This window comes from Notolabrus celidotus, chromosome 19 (assembly GCF_009762535.1).
Source record: "Notolabrus celidotus isolate fNotCel1 chromosome 19, fNotCel1.pri, whole genome shotgun sequence".
In the NCBI taxonomy this organism is placed as follows: domain Eukaryota; kingdom Metazoa; phylum Chordata; class Actinopteri; order Labriformes; family Labridae; genus Notolabrus; species Notolabrus celidotus.
Window position 1 is genome coordinate 22439217 of NC_048290.1, and position 23650 is coordinate 22462866.

Sequence of the window (23650 nt, forward strand, 5' to 3'; positions counted from 1 at the left end):
ACTGCAGCAGAGAGCAAGAGGTGTAGCACACAACTAGCATACTCCCAGGAAGAGGAGGCCAGGGCACCGAGCAGGGATTTCCTTTTTTAGGCCCAAGGGATTATTGTGGTTTTGGGTATGGTGGGGGTGGGGTTGATGAGAATACAAGTACAACACAAACACTAACAGACATGCACATGCACACACACACTCACAGGAGAGGAATATCAACTTTGGGGCACAATGGGACTCAGCATGGACAGAAGGGGAACACGGAGCAACACAAAGAGAGCAGAAGTACCAAAGTTTAAGACCACACAAGCTTACACAGTGAACTGTTACATAAAGGTCATGCTTGCACCTAGCATCCACGTATGGAGACACCAGAACAATTCTCATAGTATGAAATAATTATACTGCAGGCTCAAGAACCTCATTTAGCCTGATGGGAGAAATAGAATAGACAAGGACTCTGACGTCTAATGACTAGGGATGGACAATTCAAGCAAAGACACCACTCAATAAGCATTTGGCACTATTTGACAATTATTAGTATAGACCCCCTGCCCCCTTCTGCTGGGTCCCATGCTCTCTATGCATAATTGTTGTAGACTTATGATATCCTAGTTTTACCTGGCACTTCACCTTCATTTTGTTTAGTCTTTGCAGTTTTATCCTGTTACTAATCTCACATCTAGGAACACGTTTGCAGCTTTGTACAAAACACAATTTTGTTCAAAGTTTTCATTAGTTTTGAAAACATTAAAGCTAGGGTTTGTAGTCTAGGAAAACTAGCATGAATTTGAATGCAGCATGTCCTCAGAGCTTCGTCTAACCCCTCCCCCCCTCCCCTCGGAGCTCCTCCAAAACAACACCCCCGCTCACATGCACAAGCGCTGGTGCTACGCGACGAAATGATCGTGACTGATTCAAAGTCGGTCCTCAGCACATCGTTTGTGTTTTGCATTACTTCAACGCATGTCTCACTCAGCGGTACGAAAACACCAAACATTATCATATTGAAAGTTAAAAACCCAAACAAACATGAAATGTACGCACAGGAGGCGGGCAGAATGGCAGGACAGGATTTGATTGGTTTTATATTTTTGGCTCCTGATGGCAGGGATTGGTTGGTTTTTATCGGTTTACTGTGGCTGTAGGTGGCGGCTTTTTACTTGCTCTTTTTTTAGAACACATTATGTATTGATTGCCATCGGGACATAAAGATAATTTCAACCAGTATAACAAAAAGTGTATCTAAATCTGACTACCAACCTCAGCTTTAAGGTTATGCGTTACCCTGTAGCTGTTTGCGAGGAGACCAAAGACCTGCCTTAACCCCGCCTCTTTGCATCATGCTGGATTAACTGAAAGTTAGGTCAAGTCAACATTTCCACTATGGCGCCATCGTTTGGCTTCAAAACTCCTCAACAAATGGGTGACGTCAGTCTATTCACTACAGCCCCAATCTAGTAGTTGTACTACAATGTTACTATGCTCCAGTAAAAAAACTGGTCCGCCCCAGAATCACTTGACTGTTAAACGAACAATTAATATTTTTTTATCATTGTTGGCCTGAAATGCCAGTCAGATGTTGTGTCTAAGCTCACCCACCACTTGCCAATGCAGCACAGATGACAGATGGCATCTTGTAGCATGGCGCAGCTTGGCAATATTTTGATCTAGGAAATGCAAATAAAGTTGTATGTAGGCCGCATCAGGTTGAACTGGAATATAACCATTCAATCAGAACAATGCATAACCAGCACATGCATGTGGACAATACCCTGCTGGGAGGACCAAAAGCTGGTGGTGCTAGCTCTGCTATCCCCAGCCACGCTCTGCCAACCAATTTAATATCAATAACCCACATTCTGTGATCCTATGTTCAGCTGTGTCGAATAAATTGTGTTCAATTTTGACTGTTTTTTTTCTTACTTTTTGACTGGTCACTTAGCCGATATTTGAGTTTCAATTCAAAGACAAGGAAGTAATTTGCTTCTGAACAACCCTAGTGTAGGCTGTTTGATTTTTTTTATAAATTAATGACCGTTTAAATATTCAAAAATCCTGACTCATCCCTAATACTGACTGCAACAGAGGAAAATGATCTCTTTGCTTTCGTACACATGGAGAGAGAATCATCATAATAAGGAAACATGACTGGATGCCTTGGATCAACAAAATGAAAGATGACTGTTACTGCAATGTGATGAATACATTAGACAGCCTACCTAGTTTTACATCTGTTATATTGTCTGTATCAAAGAGCTTAATGATCAAATAGTATTATGCTACACTTTCATTACTTGGGGCTCTGTATATTCTCCCACCTAGCTGCAGATGGACAATTGAAACCAAATACATTGTATACAAACTAACAGCATTTGCAACAATGGCTTTCTTCTGAGAGAGCAATACACAACAGCTCCCGCCACTAACAGCCAGACACAGAGGTCGAGAACCTTTCATGGAACATTACCCTACCTTTCGGATACAAAGCAGACAGACTAGAGTAAGTCAATGCAGAGAGATTTCCCAGACTGGCAAAGCTGGCACACCAGTATCTCTGCATACCAGCAATATCAGTGCCGTCTGAGCGTGTTTTCTGTCGCCTGACTGATCATGACCCGGTTGCGCTCCAGACTGACACCCAACCGTGTTGAATAGCTTATTTTTTCCAACAAGAACATATAGGCAGAAAACTAGACAGAGTGATTTTTCTTTTTTTGAGTTCAGTTCTCTCAGTGCAGCGAATCCACATTCAGTAGTTTGAGCCTCATTGTAAATGACGATAAGTCGGTGGAGATCCTTTTTTTTGGCCTGCTCCTCATGTTGATGTTTAGCATGTTAAACAATTTGTAGGCCTCTTTACGTTCCATAGCCATGCAACACTGTCATATCTGTCACTGTCATATATACGTTATATTTCTGTGGAAAATAAATCAATATGATAAAGGGAAAAAATGGCATTTGGTGATGTTTTTGTCACAGGAAAAATCTAGGTTTTCTTTTTTTCTTGGTGAGTAATTGATAAATGATGGCTTACTTTTCCAAAAATCGATTCATGAAATTACTTAATATCCCTGATTCTTAACCAACACAGAACATCCTTACGTTATTAAATACAATGTGTGGTTTTAGGGTTACAACGTTACAATGTCCAGTAGACCAGTAGCTTATCACTTTTGATGATGCTACACTCCAGACTTAAAGCTCCAGTGAGGTACTTTTGATTTGTGTCAATTTTGGTGCCCCCTGTGGACAAACAGGTACCTTTCACCACTTTACTGATTTATGTCCTGGACATAAGTAAGTTGTTTTGCCAGAACGTTTCTCATCACTTCATCTGAAACCTACCCTGTAGAAGCAGTTTCAGACATCAAAAACAACCAAATAGAAACAACATATCCTGTCTTGAAGTACATTTTCTATCCTTTGTTTCTTCTGCAGACCTACTGCTCTCCCAAAACATGTCCTGCTTCCCTAGGAAATATGATCAAAGTCTAAAATTGGGAGCATCAGTTTTAAATCTCGGTGCAGCTTTAACCTGACTACCTGCACTCACACGTTTTAGCTGCTCGACACAAAGCAAGGGATTAAAGGTGAAGTATTACTTTCAGAGGTAAAGCACAAGAAAGTAAAATCTCTCCAAGTAATTAAAAGTATACCCAGACAAAATGTAGCAATATATTTAATCAGCTGTCAAACTGAGGAATGGCTTATCATCAGAGGAGCTCTTAACAGTCTCCTCTGTTATGAAACCATCATTAGCGCTTTGTGTGCTTAGCTGAAGTCCCCGTAAAGAGAAGGAAACACAACAGAGAAAATGAGAAATCCTCAATTTACTGATAAGTAGCCGAGTTAGAACTTACTCTGACACCAAACAAGCTGAAAATAATTGCTTCACAGTAGTGAGGGAGAGTGACTGCAGTCTCTCTTAACCTCTGCTTTGTTAGTAATTGGGGCCAAAATGTGAAGCTGCAGCTTTTTAAAAACTTTGTATCTAAATTACTTTTATCTTAAGATGAGAAATGTTAAAGTTCATGTGGCATACACCTTGAGGTACAAAGGGAGCCACTATGACGAATTTGAACCTGAGTTCTATAATTGTAAAGTGACGGCCGAGCTCTCTCAAAAATATAATGCAATCACATACAACAAGCATAACTCCTAGGTAATACTGACTGCCCTAGAGCTGATAAATCAACACTATTGTTGGTATCAACACTGGAATACTAGGACCCATAGTCAATCTTTTAATGATTTTTGGTCATGTTTTCAGGCATTCGGGTGTAGCCAACAGTCTGTGATAAACAACACACAGTCAAAGCTTCCTTTTCCCTTTGTTCACAGTCCAGTTAGGAACTTGAGAAGTGGCTTTGGGTTCGGAATAAGGTGAATTGTAATTTGCCCCTTCAGATATATCTCCAAAATAAACGCTGTCATTTCTCGGTTCATTTCATCCCCAAGAGTCCGGTCTGTTCATCTTTCTGTGGTGAGTCTCAGTTTCACTGTATATAGTAAGTTACACCAAGGCTTCAGTCTGGCCTACTTCAGCGGTTTAAACAAGAAAATAAACAAAACCTCTTGTAAATTACTTGAATGAATTGATCTTGGGTTCAACAAAAAAACATCATTATGATAAAGATTTGTAAAAAAAACTAAATGCTGGCTTGGTAAGATCTGTCCTACAGAGTGATGGAGAACAACTTCAAGGAAGTTAGGAAACATAAACTGATTAGATTTCTGACCATAGCATCAAGCAGAAACCTTTGATCTAAAACAGATGGTGAGCTTCACAGGCATTAATGTCTCTTCATACAGATTCAACAAATCATTGTGGGATGTGGGCTGCCATTACAGCAGATTTTGTTCCCCTGCTTCTTCTCTCCATACAGGATGTTTTTCTGGTAAATGCTTTAGCCTTCTGATATATGATTGGTCAATACTACAGAGAGAGCAGAAACCAATGGTTTTGGTGGTTTTGGCGTTTTGATACTAGTACTCAATGATCAAACAATGAGAGAGAAGGAGATAGAGTGGCCTGGCGAGAAACCTATTGGACACAGAAATTAGACTTTATCTCATGCTCATTTCATTGTCTCTTTCTAAATTAGTTACCGCCCAAAATGAAACTCTCTCAGCGGCACCCACGTAGCAGCCGCACTCACATAACAGCAAAGAAACTGCTTCTATAGCTTTAGATACTGCAGCTAAGATATCTTCCACTTCATATGTTGATCCTTCTTAATTAGAAGGCAGAGCTGATTTATGAAGCATAATGCCTTTACTTTAAACATAAAAAATCCAATATAATACTTTTAATAGCTAAATATTGCATAGACAAAAAACAGTAGAGATTCAATAAATGAGGTACAGAGCTATGGATAGGCAGGAACTGGCTTTGTCTAAGTGACATTCTGACTGTTAATTGTAAGAATTAGTTACATAGTTGTTACTGAATATGCTAATAATGGCTCCATTAGATCCAAGTGTCCTAGTGAAAATAACAGTGAGGCAATGTCTTAAAGCCAGCTTTCACTCTCACGACCCTGAAACTGAAGCACCTAAATGAACTGAAACACAGTCAGTTTTTTAAACTTCCCACCTGTGCTTTAACATATTTCATCACACGGCTCTCATACTGATCTTCCGTCTGTGTAAGATGCTTGATTCTAATTGGTCAAAACCCCTTGACAAGGGTTATTAGCTTTCACTAACAGAAGCAACGTCAGAGGCAAAAGATCGCACGTCATGTCATGGGGTCTTGTCTCACCCTCTCTGGATTCTATTTCCCATAACTACCTGCTAAACGTTTATTATCCCTTACGTGATGTGCAACCAAGTCTTGCTGACACACAGTGTAACAGCTTTATTCTACCTTGGACAGTCCCTGTTGTATAGTGTTTATTAAAGACTGACTCTGCAGTTTTTGCTTAATACTCTAGAAGAAACAATATTTTTCTAACTAAGCAGTTTGTATATTATATTTTAAATCCGCTTGTGCAAATGACACCGTAATGAGGCAGCATCAAATATACAAGATGCCAAACCCTATTTGCATACAGCAAATGTAACAGTCTACTTCAAAGCTGTATGAACATAAATTGTATTTGTTCTTCTAACGTCTTTATTTGTGACTCCCTCTCGAGAGAATCTCGAATATACGGTTAGCTCAGCCGAGTTAAACCATAACACCATATCTGAAGCTTGTTATGGAGCAAGATACAAATACATTACATAAACATACAAACGCAAATGCAAACACGCCACCTTTGTTCCCTTGGAGCAGCAGAGAGAAGACACATGCCACGCATTGCTTTTGATTTTGTGGCTTATTACGTTCTGTAGAAATGCTGCCCGGCACAAAAATATTCAAAAACAAAGTAGTTCATCATAGTGGGCTGGTTTTCTTTCTCCGACAATGCAGGCAGGTGTTAAAGGGGGGGAGTATACTTGTGTGTATTTCTCGCGTGTGTGTATCCACGCGTAGGAAGATGGAGCTCTCTAACCCACCCTCTAATTTGCTCCTGCAAACAAAATGATGGAAGAAACCTGGGATGGTGTTTTGGTGTAGAATGCGCAGGGGAGCAGCTCAGCGATGCTGCCGCTAAAACAAAAAGCTGACATTTTTGATCACTTTCATTTTCAGTCAAGTCATTTGAATAGCACACAAAATAGAATACTTGACTCAAATGGTAAAGACTGTAATCACATATCACAGTTTACTTGTGGCAAGGCACCTTTGTCACCATTCGAGGCTTCCATCTATCAAATGCCAGAAATAAGGGGAAACAATAATCTGATAAACACGGAGATAAATCACTAAATATGTTCAATCTTCATGAAAAGGAAGACACAAATTCGTGTGTATTTCTGGATTGTCCCTGCAGGTACACTCATTACCCCGCTGCCAATGACAAAACATGGATTTGAAAGATTGCAGACTGTCGAATGGGAGCGATCTCTGCCTCAAACAAAACACACATTTGCTGCTCAACAGCCCTCGGTGCCGTTTCCTGCAGCACAACATCCCATGACAGAGGCACGCACTGGCACACGCACACTATGATGAGCTACAGCGAGGAAGCTGTGTCTCACTGGTGGCATGTTCACAGCAATTACAGACAAAGCTGAGAGAGGAAAGCAAAGAAGTAATGCTCCTGAGAACTCATAAGTTACCATGGAAACGTGGGCTTCTGAATGAATTTGCTGGAAAAAAAGGAGAGCGCGAGAGATAGAGTCCAAATTGTAGCATCAACTACCCCCCACCCTCCCCCTGCATCCCCCAGACTGCCAGGAGAAAGAGGAGGCTGCAATTCCCAATGCACTGGAACACTGATACTGATGCTCGCAGCCACTTCGACCACGCAAACATACACACCATATATTTATCTTGAAGGTACCTAAAACACTTCACAACAGCAGTATGCAGAGAGATACCATAGGTATGAACAACAGCCCCGAAACAAACCTACTTTCTGCTGTGCCGTGACGCAGCAAATGCAAAGAGGAAGGCATATATTGGTACTACGGTGTTAGAGACACAGCACTGCGGATTCCGATCCCATACAGCTTTGTTTACCAGATGAAAACATTTCTGCACTGACTCGATGAAGTTTGCTGCTTAAATGCCAAATGAGATTTCTACTTGGCACTTTTAATGAAAACCTGTAATAATGCTTCCCTGAAACCAAATTCAGTTCAGCTGCAGCAAAAATATTCTTCCATCATAGCGCTGTCACTTACTCGTCATATTTAATGTGGTAAATGACATCCTCTTGTTTCTCCGTGGTCTCTGTAGCTGCTGTAGAGTCTGTCTGAGAGGTGGAGGCTCCATTACTCTCAGTGCTAATAACAACATTATTCCTGTTACTGTCTGTGGTTTGGCCCTGGCTATGGGCCTGTCCCAATTCGGCCTCCAGCTTTCCATTAGTCCTTTTTGGGGGCCGTCCCACCTTGCCCTTAGTGGGTGTAATCTGTCCTTTGGGCGCTCGTGTCACATTTTCGATGCAGGCCTCAAACCAGGCTCCGATGCTAACGTCTCTGCAGTCCACCAACTCGTTAATCTGAGAAGACAAGAGACAAGAAATATAACACCTGGTGTCTCTTAACCAAGCTTAATGTTTATTTCAGCCCACTTGCTACACATCATATACTCTCAATTAAAACAGTGCAAGGTTTAAAATAATTTTCTTGCTCTTGAAAGCCAATTATTTTAATTGTTTATGCATGGTTCAGCTGATTAAAGCAAGCTGTGTGTAGATTTATACTGTAACATTTCACAGAAAACACTAACAGTCAAGAGTGCATCACTAACTACATTAAAATACTAACATGCAAATTAGAAGTCTATGCAGATTGATTCATTATACTACTCACATGAACAATTACCAACAGCATCAAAGACTTATTAAGACCTCACTGGGTAGATCAGAGGTTGAAATTACATAAATTATTGGCAGTTTAGTTATTTGGTTAGGACCATAGACTGTATAAAATATGGACGTAGTATCCGTGACGTCAACCCTCTGTTTTTGAAGCGCTGTTTTGAGGCCAATCGTCGGCGGCAGCCATATTTCTGCTGTCAAGCAATTATGACGTAAAGAGGCGGGCTTAGAGCCTCCTAGCCAACAGCTACAGTGTTCCCACCTGTCAATCAAGGCAGCTGTGCCTCTCATTAGAAGACTCGTAATATCAATATCTTCGAATTTGCCGCGTTAGAAAAAAATTCACCCCATGTACAGTGTGTGCCAATCGAGAAATGAGCTATCCAGACTACACTCGCCTTTTGTACCAGGCTGTAAACATGTTTATTTCTGCTGTAAAGATTGGCTTTTTGAAATTGGTGTGTATGTGGTTTCCGGTACTTCTGGAGCCAGCCTCAAGCGGATCCTCGATGAACTGCAGTTTTTAACACTTCTGCATTAGACTCATATTTTAGACTGGAGGTTTCCGCTTGGTTAGGACATGCAAAAACATTGATTTATACTTTAATTACTTCATTACCTCTTCTTTTAAATGTTCAAATGATTGGCAACTGAAAAACTGAAGGGCGATATTAAACCATGTTTTGAATAAATTTACCCCAAAATACAAAAAACAAAACGCTAATGTTCACCAGAAGCTAATGCTAGCATCCAAACAGCTCCTAGTTAATATAATATCTGTTTGTGTTACAAGGTAGAATAATAAATGTAAAATTTCAACCCTTTGGTGTTAGCTTGCTAATGATGATGTTAGCTTAAAATTAGCTAAATGCCTCAACTAGTTTCGTGACTTAGGTGTTGTAATGAGTTTACAAATGTTGTTGTTTTGACACTAATTAGCTACAAAAATCTATATCACAACAACAAAGCTAAGCTTAAACTTATTTATTGATAATGCCATTGTTAATAAGCTAACAAGGTAATTAGCTACAGCTTCTAAAGGCCTTTTCTACTTCACTGTGAAACACTGTTAAATGATCATGTTAGCAAAGAATTTGATGCTAACGTTAGCAGTACTGCTATTGTCCAACATTAACTGGCAGGTTTCCAAATGTTGTTTTTACTGGATATGTCTAGTATTCTTAACTTCCAGGGTCTTTTGTTGCACTTTAAACAATAAGCAGAGACATTCTCAAGAATTTTCAGGTTCCTGCATTTCCAGCATTTCAGCTTCCTATGCAGGAGTTAACAAAAACAGATGAAAATGGCTGCCATGTAGGTATGGTAAATGACATTGCCTTGGCATTGACTCTCTTTTATGAAAACCACAAAAGATATGCACTAGGCCTGCAGTGAATACTTATAAGCTTGTAAAGGTATAAGACCTTGAAAATCGGAGTAGTACAATTTAAACTCCCCTTCCAAGCTACATGATTGATCTATCCTGTAGGCTGTTTGGGACTTTTGGCATAAAAAAAGGTCAGTTCAGTCCCACGCATGTAATTCTCAGACAAGTCGGTCAGCCAGTCCAGCCAGCAAAGCCCGGTAGAACACAGTGCAAAGTAGATTCACCGATATGTGGGCTGTAGTCTATGACTAGACCTGTTTCTCCGATGTGGTTTGGAATGTGCCTGGTGAGCCTCGTGTGTGTAGGACATTAGTCCTAATAAATTAAAAGGATACTGGACGTAAAGATTTGTCATCTAATAAAAATATATTTATTTGCATGCAGTTTGTGAAATTGAGGCTGCTTTATGGTCTGTGGAGCTACAGCAAACGACAGTGGGTGAAAAGGAATCTCCACCTGCACACTGGAAAGTAAAAATTCTTGTCATATTGTCCTTAGACTCCTAATTGTGTCAATGTCAAATCTAGTCTGCAAAAGTATGACAACCTCTTATTCTGTGAGCTAAATTACGCCAAAGACAAATGATTTTTTCTACGTCTTGCATGGCTCATATTAACAGGGAGGTTTGTAGTATTTAACAGCTGTAGGACAAAGATACATTTGGTCCATAATTTTATATAACGTGAATAAATGCGAGGGCCCTTTTCAGACATGTGACGGTGACTATCTCAAAAAGCTCCAGAACATTGACGCTCTCATCCTCACCTTGTACACACCAATTCCTGGGTCAACTAGTGTGTTTTTGCTGGATGTGTGTGGCTGGCTGTCCCGTGTTGGACTGGGGGACTTGAACCCATTTTTGGTACTGGCTGAATTACTGGTAGCGCTGGTATCCCGCCTTGGTTTCATTAAGAGTGCTGGTATTTACGCTGCTGCTGCTGTCATTGTCTATTTTGGTGGAGGTTTCCATAGCAGCAGGGGAGGCAAGAGCTGAGGAGTTGTGGCTTTCTGATTTAAAGTCAGGAGAAGGGGCTGAAGTACAGGAAACACCAGAGGAGTCTTTGTTGGCAGGGCTGTCTGGAGCATCAGACTGTGAACGAATCAGCAGCTGGACGATGTCATTAAGTCCTACGTTGTAGTCGAACAGTGTCTGGCCATCTTCCATCTGAAAATATGAAAAAAGCAAAACTGTATGAACAAGCACAACCAACAAGAAGAAAAGCAATTTTGACTTAATGAGTTGTGGCAGCAAAATTTGCATCTTTTCAATCCGAGGATCCTATTGGCGGTCATTTGTTGATATATGCCTCCGACAATGGTGGCCAACAATTCAAACACTCTGGTGTAGCCAGCTGTTGGCGATGGATGACTTCCAGCCAAAGCTTCCTTTTCCATTCTGTACAATTGTGTTACAACCCAATTAAACTCAAGGGCAAAACACTGCTCACAATTTGTTTTCTAAATGAACACCAGCATTTCTTGTTTCATTACATCCCTCAGAGGAGCACCCATTCATCTGGTGAGTCTCAGCTTCACTGTAAATAGTAGGCTACACAGCGGCTTCACTCAGGCTTATTTCACTGATATGAACCAAAAAAAAACGAAATATTTGTCTTCTGATTCAGTTGCAATTAGCAGATGTTCAGTTTGCAGAAATAACATCATGATGTAGATTTGTAAAAACTTGCTAGCTTTGACCAGTCTGTCCTCAGGAGGATATAAACTTTTAAAAGGCTTGTTTGTTTACCAGAGATCGGTTTCATCATTTTTGTGCTTTCCAGGAAGTCTTAGCAGTCTAAACAATGATTTGCAAATCTGTGATCCGGCAAATCTGTAACAAAAAGTTGAAATGTATGATCTGAGGCGGACTGTTGGCTGCACTCACTGATGTCTGTTCCTGGAGATAAATAATACAACATCAGATAACTGCCAATGGGAGACAGGATGTCAAAGAAGCAAATTGAGTTCTACCTGCTTTAGCTCTCTATTCAAACTGTTCTTGGTGCATATGCCAAAGCCTGCTGATATTTGATTGGTCATTCTACTTAGACTACAAACAGAAAACAGAACACTTCCCAAACTAAAATCAAAATCCTAAAAATATCTTAAATTCTTATGTGCAATTTGCAAACAAAGATCAGCAGCTTAACTGCAGAGCATGAAATTGATCAAAGAAGATGTGTTTGAACCGTTATTCAATTTTGTCCTAAATGTTTTTCCTAACAGGCATCCATCCAATGTGACACCAAATGCAAACTACTGCACCACACAGTGCCCTCAGTCAATCACATTCAGCTGCTTTTCAAGGACAAAACCAAGATGCACAAGTCCATCATTACTGAGCATGTTCTGTATAACTTCTATTTCCAATCCAATTGCAACAGATACTAAGCATCTCTAATCACATTTATGCTGCAGCAGTTTTCAACAAGAAATATATATTTAAAATAAAGAAAATAACAGAAAGAAAAAATTGATGCATGAGTTGAAGTGATAGGAAGTGTAGCTGGGGGAGAGAAGAAATGACTGGGTTGCTATGGCAACCAAAAGAGAGCACCCCCCCCACCCCTACATTCCAGCCCACCCCCATGAACCTGAATCATGTACACCATCTCTTTCGAGACAAACCCACCACTGCCACCATCATCGTGTTCGTTGCGACTCTGTCAGGCAGCGCGGCTTGTGGGCTCCAGAAAATTACACTCACAACAAAAACAAGCTGTTGGAAAAAACAATGAGGGCCCATTACATTACAAACCCATATGTGCTCCTCTACCGCCTGCCATCTACTATTATTAGGTGTTCTGTGGTACAGCTACTACCTTCGAAACAGAGCTTATGGCAGACACACAAACTCATTACAGACATCCGCTTTGATTTTAAGCCCTCAACCCTACAAGCCCATTGTACTGGAGAGACGAGCATGGCCGCCACTCTGGCTCGCGCTCTCCTCCTCGTCTTCGTTATTTGACAGCAAGGAGGGGAGCAGTCGGAGGCGTAGCAGGAGATTGTAGAAGGGAGCGCAATTTCCCCATCCCTCCCTGTTTTTAATAGTCTCATGAAATTTAGATCAGAGGAGCAGCGGTGCAAACACAGCCGTACAGTGGTTGCAATACTCACCTGTCTTCCTGTATTTTTCTGTTGTAGTCTATCTCAGCATTTCTTTGTCTGTTTTCCTGCCTGAACTCGGTCTTCGATTTAGTCACAGTAATTGCCTATCCTCCTCTGCCTTGTGCTACTTGATACTGCATTAAGAAAAAAAAGGCAAACAAACACAGTGAAGGAAAACAGACTATTGCCAGTAGGACCTGCAGCAAACATTCTCACTGCTGTAAAGGTCAGATGGACGGACAATAAGGAAGAATCCACAACATACTGTCAAAACAACATATGGTAGAATTTCATGCACTGCATCAACCCTTATAAATGGCTGTACATGCTTTGCCCCAGCTTTCAATGCGAGGTGTTGCAGCTCTGACATCAGTAAGGTAATAACCGTCTGAAAACACTAAAAGCAGAACACTACCCTCTGAACAGGCAGTGACAGAAAAAACGCTTCACACATTCATGGAGGTCAAGATCACTTTGACAGAAAAACGGCCATGATGACTGTCCTGAGCATGAAGGACGAATAACATCATCAAAGATGTGGCATTTTCTCCTTCATCATAAATAATGCTGGCAAACAAAAAAAGAAAACAGACACTGCTTCTCGTACCTTCACTAGATGACTGTAACAAGAAAGGTTGAGCACTGCTCCAAAGGGAGATTTCAGTACCAAGCACATCACAACAAAGCTTTACCACAAAACCAGAGGCACTTGACAAAGATTTCTCAAAAGGTTTTAAGAAATCAGAGTCAAAAAACCTTGGCACTGTAATTGTGTGTGTGTGCGTGTGTGTTGGAATAAAATTAACACCTCTCATCCGGGCTAATTCCTCTGTTGCATATCCACAGGCATTCTCTCAAAGACTCATTTCTTACTGTAAGAGGAAACAAAGTACAAGGTCAGACAGAATATCAAAGAAAGACGTGTTGCTGCAGAGATACTGTAAAATCAGAGTGAACATGTAGACACATATATCACACTGCCAACTCTGTATCAGCTTATAGCGGTGAATATTTCAATAAATCCTGAGTCAATAATGTTGGTTGTGAAGCAGAAGCGGAAAATGGGGAGAGATTTGTCCATTGAGTTTCATTTTTTAACCCTCATGCTTTCACGCTGTATCTTTTTACAACGCTCTAAAGGCTTTTGTGCGGGAATCTTTGTATCCACGCCCGTATAACAACACAGATCCATGCCTGCAAGCCATTAAGAAAAGGACTTAGGAACCACTGTGGTCTACCGTCTATGTAATAACATTGAGTTGTGAGAAAAAGACATTTTAAAAGGTTTTTGTAGCAGAGCAAAAATTAGCCTCTTTTGCTCCAGCAGCCATTTCAAACCCTTACTCATACCCGGTCTTCTTCATTTGTGTCCCCGCCCACAGGCCGTCAAAGCAAAGAACTGAGCAAATAGGTCACATTTCCAAAAAACAATAACACGGGGCGGGTCTGCCGTTCACCAAATTTCCATCTCATGTATTTTCTTCCTCGTTCTGCTAACAGTCATGTCTTTTGCAGAAAATGATCCACTACTAATTTGCAAAAATGATCTTGAGACATAAACAATGGCCGTGCAGAGTTTTGATAGTTTTTTACCTTGCCAATTTGTTTTTATCTTGAAACCAGCTGCTTTGGGCAAAATACATTTTCTCCTTGTTCCTTATCGCTTTAAGCAGCATTTTTTTTTAAATGCATCCAAGAGTCTCTTAGAGCTGGTCCTGAACTCAAGTATTAAATAGAGGTTTCTTTACACATTTAGAACACAGTTCCCAGTATGACCATTCATAGAGATACACTGGGAAAGTGTGTTTGCTGTGCACTGTGAGCAGGCATTCTCAATCTTCATGTTAATGTGACCCCGATTCCATTACTGAATAATGATTATGATCCTAGTACACACATAATTATATACCTAAATGTATAAACATTACTGTTAAGACCAATGTCCTTTTCTTGATTCAATTCAAAGTCGTGCTCTGAAAACTTTGATAACATGCTGTAGGGTTCACAGTGTGGCTTTATGCTTTAGTAATAAAATCACTCCGTATACAAATTACAGATTCTGCTCTAATTCTTCAAATGTTTATTACTTTCAAACATATACTTTTGTTGACACGAGAAACCTACAGTCAGAAGAACACGAGATAATTGGAAGCATAATAACCTCAGCAGTCCTTTAGTATCTGAGCACAAAAAAAACAGCCCTATAATTCACAGTGCCGATAGAAGATCGGGTAAGCTGAGGCTATTTGAGTAGGAGCAGTAAAACTATCAAAACATGTGGGAGTGTTAGAAAGCCCGCGGTTGTAGTAGTCTAGGTTTCATGCCTCTTTTGTCTTTGCTCTTTGTCCGGCATATCTGTCGAAGAAGGGTGTGACTGTGTGTACGCATGACTGCAGCCAACTCTACTTTCCCTGAAATTCTTAATGAAATATACAGCTTAGCTGATCAATCGAGGAGCCACAACATCAGAATATGCATAATCAATTGTAGTGATATCTAGGTCACAGCAACAGTCTGCGTGAAAGAGGGCAAGCCAATAAAGCTTTCCTACCGGCCAACAACCGGCAACAGTTCAGAGTGGACGGCAGCAGAACTATGTGAAAATGAACATGTTGGTGCCTCTGTAGAGGAGAATTTAGAGCCTTATTTTGCAGCACACATGCAAATCAAACCAAGCTCTTAACAACTTAATAAGAGGCCAATGTTTTTAAATAGGGAATGAGATCTCTACTGCTAAAGTGAATGTTGGCGTTGAATTGAGAGGCTGCATGAAAGCGTGAAAGGTGTGTGGCAAGTCTGCTTGTGAGTGTATGTGACATAACATGTTGTCAAAGTGAAACAGAAGCACAACGAGTGCAAAGGCAAATTGGAAAAAAAACCCATAAAAAAAAAAAACACTGAGGCAAAGTTGTATGGCTTGAGACCCTTCGACTGAAGGGCAAGCATGACTTTGAATGGGTGAGGCAGCGTGCGCAGTGAGCTGGGGGGGGAAAAACAAGACGCCATTTTGGAGTGGAATTAGACTGAGTTATTCTGCTACAAGTCAAATGTTAACAGAGCGCAGACACCCCCTCCAAGCATGTAAGGGCACTAGCTAGTGTGCGCTACATGTCACTGGCTCATTCCTTGCATTGCTTAACACGTGGAAATCCCCTAATCAACCCTCCCCACTTATTTTCCAGTGAAATGAAGGAAGCACAGGATTCAGTACACGGGGGCCGAGCCTTTGCCACCACATCTGACACGCAGCTCCATGACATCTCCAGCAAACAGCTTATGAATTGTTAACTAAACAAATGTTAATAAACCAGTTTTCCTCCTAGATTTAATGTAATTCTTGAAAATGAGGCTACGGTTGCTTCCTGTTGACTTAAGAAAAGCCTCGACCAGTGAAATCAAGTCATCGGTAGGAGAATGAAAAATGCATCTAAAGGCTTGTGCCTAATGTGTAACACAACACCTCACATTTCCCTTCAAACAATGGCATATTAGGTTGCCAAGTGAGCTATTGTTTTTGTCAGATATATTATATGCCCACCATCTTGACTTAAATACAGCTCCCAAAGAGGAGAAATCCAACCCATTTTGACCTGCAAGATTCATAACGGAAGACTTCATTATCATTCATTACACAACATAGGGTGTGCAGACAACTAGAGGACAAAGACACTAGTGATAAAAGCATTTCTTGCCGTGCTGTGGAAGTCCTAAGGGGACAGGACTCAAAACAGTTTGTTTACTCCATTTCCTGTGAAAACATGTTTCTCCATCTTTTCAGATCTGCACTTATTTATCTCATTATCGCACAAACAACACTGGTTTTACGTGTCTCGTAAAATTCAGTAGTGTGCTCGAGATCTCAACGCATTTTTTCTTGCTACCTTAGGAAAACAAAGCTGGTTTTCCCAATATGACGATTGAATGTGTCTCCCCTTGACATAACAAAGAGTGTCTTCTTGTGATTGGGGATTTGCATGTTTAGTCAACTGATTTATTCTGCATCATCACCCTCCCTAGTCAAAAGCACAATTACTAGTCAGTTAATCCAGTTATCAATATTTGTATTATTATAGGCCTGAAATGCCGGTCATATGTTGTGTCTAAGTTGCAGCATAGCCCACCTGCCACATGCAGGGGTTGTAGCTCTGGTTAATGGCTACTGCAATAATGCTTTAATGCTCTACAACCCAGATGTAGACAGGCTCAGATGACCGATAGCATCTCGTTGCGTGTCTGTATTTTGATCTAGAAAAAAGATACAGTTGTATGTAGGCTGTTTCTAGTTACACTTGCAGAAAACCACTTGACCAAAACATTGCGTAACTAACACAGGTTTGTGTACATTAACCTACTAGGAGGACTGAAGTCTGGTGATGCTAGCTCTGCAACCGTTAGCCACAGTCGGCAAACCAATCTGACATTGTTATCCTGCAGACTCTGTGATCCATGTTTAGTCGTTTTAAATGACGTGTGCTTGTAATTTCAATTTATGTTATTTATTTTCTTTTTTTAATTTTACATTATATTTTGGGGCATTTTTGCCTTAGAGAGGAAATATGGGGAGCAGTGAGTGGGGGAAGACATGGTTTGCAAATGGTCGAGGCCAGGAGACGAATCAGAGACCACTGCGACGAAGACTATAGCCTCTGTACATGCGTAGAGCGCAGGCCAACTGCGCCCAATTTCTGTTATTTCTGACCAGATAATTAGTATTTTCAGGACATCCCTACTCTTGGTAACTGGATAATTATCTGGCCATATCCAAACTAAAACAACAGGCTGGTCACTATGATAGGCCAGCCATCAGGGTCCGGGTAGGTAAGCCTATGTCTGTTTGTTATCTGCATTAAAGCTCAGGAGATGTAGATACAATATAACCACATGATGTTACGCCAAGATCTCTAAAAACAAGTGACGTCAACTCATTAACTAGAAAAATAAAAAGTATGGCTGTGTGTCCACTTAGGGCTTCCGTAGCCTTCAATGACCCATCTCAAATGAATGAATAGGACAAAGTGTAACTAAATGCAAACAATGTGAGATTTACACATCATATGTGATGCTTCTTCTTGCCAGCTTATCCGCCTGGCCGAGTCACACTATGTTATTATTATCTTTGTTATGTTGTGCTGAAACACTAAATAATCATGACACCCGTGTTCTGCGTGCATTTCTGCCTATTACTGATCGAAACGAGGGCTTGTAGGGTCTCACTAATGTTCAGAAATCATCTTGGGAAAGTCTGGCGAGTTACATCTAAGGGCCAATAAAAAGGAAACACTATTTTAAACAGTTCATTTACGAGGAGAGGTTGTAAAAATGTAAGAAACTGTTATATTTTTGTGTACTACGGCTCTAAAACAACACAATCTGGGTGTTTGTTTTTTTCCATTACATAGTATATAGTACAAGTACCAAAGCTTATGAAATAGACAGATATATTGTCATATTTTCAACTCAAATCTGCTTTGAGCGGAAAAAGAGAGCAATGGGGGTCAAGTTACATTGAGATACAGTGAAGAGAAGTGAGCGCCACAGATGAAAACAAAGTAATGAATCCTGAAAATAAGACGTCATTTATCAGTTTGTCAAAAGTCAATCTCTGTTCTTTCTAATTCTGAACCAGCAATGTTTGTAGTGCAGTAATACAAATGCATTTTAACTGTTGTCTCAATGTTTGAAATATGGTATTGTGAAACCCCTATTTGGCACATCTTTAATAGAATATCAGTGTGTTAATGGAATAGACCACAGGCTTAGTGCACACTGAAGACTAACATCCAGGACAGCTTACACTTACCATGCTATTGTCTTCCCTGACTGCAGGCTTTTAATGATAGTATATTTGTGCTTGCTTACATCTGTTCCCAGTAACCAATTCAATCCTTAATAAAATGTCAAATGTCAAACCCACCAGGTCGTGACTGAAAGAATTCAAGTCAACTTGTAGCTTCTCGTTCAGACAAAAGTTGTATCAGTGAGTGCTTTTGAAAGCTGAGTTTGAGTTTTGAAGTTTCCTTGCAAAGAAAATGTAAATTTAGTGCCTGAAATATACTGTAGTTTGTATTACAGACTCCCTGAATCAACTTGTGAGCTGAAGAATGATGCTGATGTAGAAATACTACCAAAAAATATACCTTTAAAAAACATTAATGTGCATATTAAATCTGATTGAAACATATATATGCATTGGCAAAGTGATCAAGTACTTCAAAAGTTTGGTGCAGGCAATGTGAACAAAAGAGGCCTACTGCAGTTAAATTATTAGAGCAAAACAATACTTCCAATATTTTTACATAATAATGTATACCTTTTCGAAAACAATACGCCCAATAGAAAAGGGTTACATCTGACTGAGACATATTTTATTATACTATTACACAAAGATACATCCATATGAATTTGGGTATAAACCCTTGAGCATTTTTACTGGTTATTTAGATAAAGGCTTGTAATTTAGACAGAACAGTGTGTAGTTCAACCAATCTGCATGTCTAAGAATACTGATAAGATTAAAATAAAGGAGACACCTAAAGCTGTTGTCATTTAGGGAGAGTTTCTAGGTGAAATATAAATAAAAAATAATTTCTTTATTTTGCAGCATTTGCAGATATTCCCTTGCTATGAAGGTTGACTTATAACCTCTGAATACTTGTGGATTAAACCTCTGTGTGTTTGTAATGTGTCCTGCACAGCCATATCCGTCCTCACTGTACAGTGTTTACTGTAGTGACGCCATTATGTAAACACAACAACACTGTAAGATGTCAGGGCACGTGGAGCCAGGAGTCCCCTCCTCCATCAAATGATCATTAACATCATCATAATCACACCTCGTGAACAGGTCTGATAGGTCACTGAAGGCTCCCTGAGGCTGCTGCTGCTGCCACATGTGAGAAACACAAATCATACTCCCATGCACTTTGATGAATCTGAAAGGGAAGTTGATGGTGTGCAGATTAAAATGACGTTAATAAAGTCTGTGGGGATGCATATTGTTTGTGTTTGCACTACTTCCAGTCTACATGTGGAAACAGAGGGCGATGTTCTCCTTTTCTCTCTCGCTGCAATGTAAACAAACATGTCTACGGCGGTGAGACATTTGTTGCATGCGGATCTCCTAATAGCAACCTAAACAATGTGACGTGGTTTCATAACAGAACCTAACTTCCATGTAGTATCACCGTTACTCTCAGGGGCTGGCACACCGCGTACCCGGGGCTCTTGCGCAAGAACTATTGGCGAATTCCTATCAAAACAGGAAGCTCGCATGGGTCCGAAACGGCTACAACACCAGAGGACCACTCCACACTCCACCAGATGACCAAACCCTGCCAAAGCTGCAAAGAACGAGGGTTTGCACACTGAGACGACACAAAAATAATGTTTACCTGCTTTCCTCGGTAGAATAAGCGCTGTTGTTGGGGGCTTACATTGAAGATGTCCTGTATTTTCAACCGTAAAGACTCAATTTTGGTCAATCTAGAAAGATCCTCAACGCTGCGAGTCTCCTTCCCGTCTATAGTACGAACCTGGATCCACATTGTTGCACCGCCCTGTTACGTCTCTCAAAAACCGTGAATAAAGCAGGGTTTGGATGCCAATTTTCTTTACGAGATAGAAATAAAAGCAATTCAGGGCTCCATTGCGTTTTCCTCTGCAGAGGTAACGTCGGACTGGCTCGCGCAGGAGGTGTCTCACATGAGGTCGCGGCGCCAAGCAAATCTCGCGAAATAACGTTTGAGCGAACACAGAGCTCTTAAAGGCACAGCGCACTCAGAACAGGAAACATAACCAGCAATCTCAAGTACAGTAAAAAAAAACTACTGTTATTATGAATCCATCAGGTCGTTTTGTTTCTGTGGGAACAACGGACATGGAGATGTAGTTTGTATATATCTTGTGCTGTTTTGGTCTGATTTATTTAAGGGCTGTCAGCAGTGGTGGACAAGTACACAGCTTCATTACTTAAGTCAAAGTATAGATACTTCAGGTCAAATATCACTCCAATACAAGTGAAAGCTTCTCTCTCAAATTATTACTTGAGTTAAAGCACGGAGTACTACAGTAATTATACTTCTCAGAGTACTGTAAGTGAAGCACACAGAGAAAGTGCAAATATACAATAAATTCACCAAACACTACAGAAGACCAATGCTGCAGACTGATGGAAATATTAGTTATTTCTCTCTATATACCCAAATCAGTCAACGTGTCAACATGGAGAATCACAACACAATATGTCCCAGTTTTCATGCTACTATGGTAGTGTGCATAACACTGTAAGCTCAGCAAATATCAGACAAACGTGAAATACTGTATCCAGCTGCAGGTGAACTCACCTGCTGCATTTTTATAATGCTTAAACCTGATTGGTGTGTCTACAATTAAGCAATCATGTGTTTGCGCACCTAATGGCTGTGTTTAACCAATTGGCTCATAGATGTGGTAATGTGACAGTCAGTGCTTTGGAATTGAAGGAAGTGACATCATGATATACTTCTGTATCGTGTGATTAGTGTTTTGCAAATCACTTTGTGTATTGTTTTGCAAGAAGTGTAAGGCTGACATTGTGCTTATAGTGGTGCAGATCTGGGCCGATGTTTCGCTCCTTGAGTGTAAGGTTTTGATAATTGTGTAGTACTTTAATTTAAGTTTTTATTCAGTCGTAAAAAACTGTAATATCCTTTCACTTCGTCGTGATATTATGAACCTCATATGCTCTGGCCCACAGTAGTTTTACAATAGTGACTAGCGACATCTAGTGGTTAAATGAAGCAATGTATATTTCTAAACTTTAGGCCTATAACATGCTCTGACAGTACCCACATTGACTGTAAATATACCGGTAATTTAAAGACACATGACCGCCCACGTTATGAATGTGAATACACTGTTTAGTACTGTTAATTCGTCGTTGTGCATTGCCTTGTCGATAATGTGCTATTTTTCTTAATTTCCGAAGATAGTCATTAGAAGTTACTCCTATGGGTGACAGAAACATTTGAGGTTAATAGAAACCCGTAGAGTCAAAATGTCTTAAAAACAGCTCCCGATTAACAGTGGTGGACAAAGTACACGACTTCATGAAGTCAAAAGGACGGATCCTACTGGTCAAATATGACTCCAATACAAGTGAAAGTTGCTCTGTCAGATTATTACTTGAGTTAAAGTACTGAAGTAGGCTACTTGCTTTTAAAAAAACGTAAGTATTCAAAGTACTTCTTAAAACATCTCAAAACGTTGTATTTTCACAAAGCATAAATGCAGTCAAGAATTATAATAGTTGTACATTCAGTTACATCATGTTATTTAGAAAACATTACTTCAAATCTCTAAAAACTATGCCATGGAATAAAAACAGAACTAAGTTACTCAAGCACAGACAACTCAGTTTGAAATGTTCATCTGGAGTAAAACAAATGTTACGTAGCTCAACACACTTTTTCTGGTTGGACAGTGAATGTTTTTATGTTTGGACAGATTGGGAAACAAGGTGAACATTTCAAATGATACGTATTATTCTTCATTTCAAAAACCTCTAACACGGGCTGAAGATATTGCCAGGGTGCTAAGGTGGAGAATTATAGCCATCATTACCACCTCTACATGAACTGCCTGATCTGTGTGAAATTTGCTCCACATTCAACCGTGGAGACGCACTATAGACAGGTACGACTAAACCACCAGTGGCGTTTCCAGAGGGGTGGCCAAGGGTGGCACTGGCACCCCTTAAAATCAAATTGGCCACCCCAGGGTCCACCCCAATATCCTAAACTATGATTGGCTGTTGCCTTGTCAGAGGGGGGTTTCTGTTACAATCTATAATTTGGGATGAGTTAAAAGTCTGACAGTAGATTTCTTTATTAGTGCCATCAAATGTGACTTTGAAAAAACACATTTTGTAAGTCCTTAAAGAATTATGCGTAGAAGATTTATGCCACTTTGTCATGCTTTTTTTTTTTTTTTTAAGTCAAAGGGAATAAATATAACAACTGTTTAATATTTGAATAAATATAGGTTGTGAAGACAGAAAGGATAAATGTTATATATTTGTAATGCACTGGCCTCCACTGCCTACACTGCAGACTTCACCCACAACACAGCGAGCTGCTACCTGCAAAAGTATCTGATGACTCCGCCATTGTTGGCCTCATCACCAACGGGGATGACAGGGAGTACAGAGAACTGACGCAGGATTTTGCAGTCTGCCAGAGAAACCACCTCCAGCTCAACGCAGGAAAGACCAAAGAGCTGGTGGTGGATTTCAGAAGACGCAAGACCCCTCCTCCCACACCAGTGAACATCCAGGGAACGGACATTGAGATTGTGAAATCTTACAAGTACCTGGGTGTTCACCTGAACAATAAACTGGACTGGTCAGACAACTGCAATGCACTGTACAAGAAGGGACAAAGCAGACTCTTTTTGCCCAGGAGACTCAGGTCTTTTGGTGTGGAGGGGGACTCTTCTGAAGTCCATCTTGACTCTGTGGTGGCATCAGCCATCTTCTTTGGAGTAGTCTGCTGGGGAAGCAGCATCTCTGCTGCTGACAGGAAGAAGCTGAACAGACTGGTGAAGAAGGCCAGCTCTGTCCTGGGCTGTCTCTGATGGACAACACGTCACACCCCCTCCAGGAGACCATAACAACACTAGGTAGCTTGTTCAGTGACAGACTTCTTCACCTGTGGTGTCTCCCGGAGAGATACCGCAGGTCTTTTCTTCCTGCATTGGTCAGACTCTATAACCAATAATATATATATATATATATATATATATA

At 40.4% G+C, this 23650-nt stretch overlaps 1 protein-coding gene across 1 annotated transcript in view; it reads right to left on the reverse strand.

Moving 5' to 3' along the window:
• Positions 1–20414, reverse strand: part of uhrf1 (ubiquitin-like with PHD and ring finger domains 1) — a 33589-nt gene extending 13175 nt beyond the window's left edge. Inside the window, 4 exon segments of the mRNA XM_034709085.1 lie at positions 7732–8051; positions 10525–10653; positions 10655–10924; positions 20262–20414. Coding sequence (XP_034564976.1) covers positions 7732–8051; positions 10525–10653; positions 10655–10924; positions 20262–20414 — 872 coding nt within the window.
• Positions 20415–23650: the final 3236 nt, after the last annotated feature.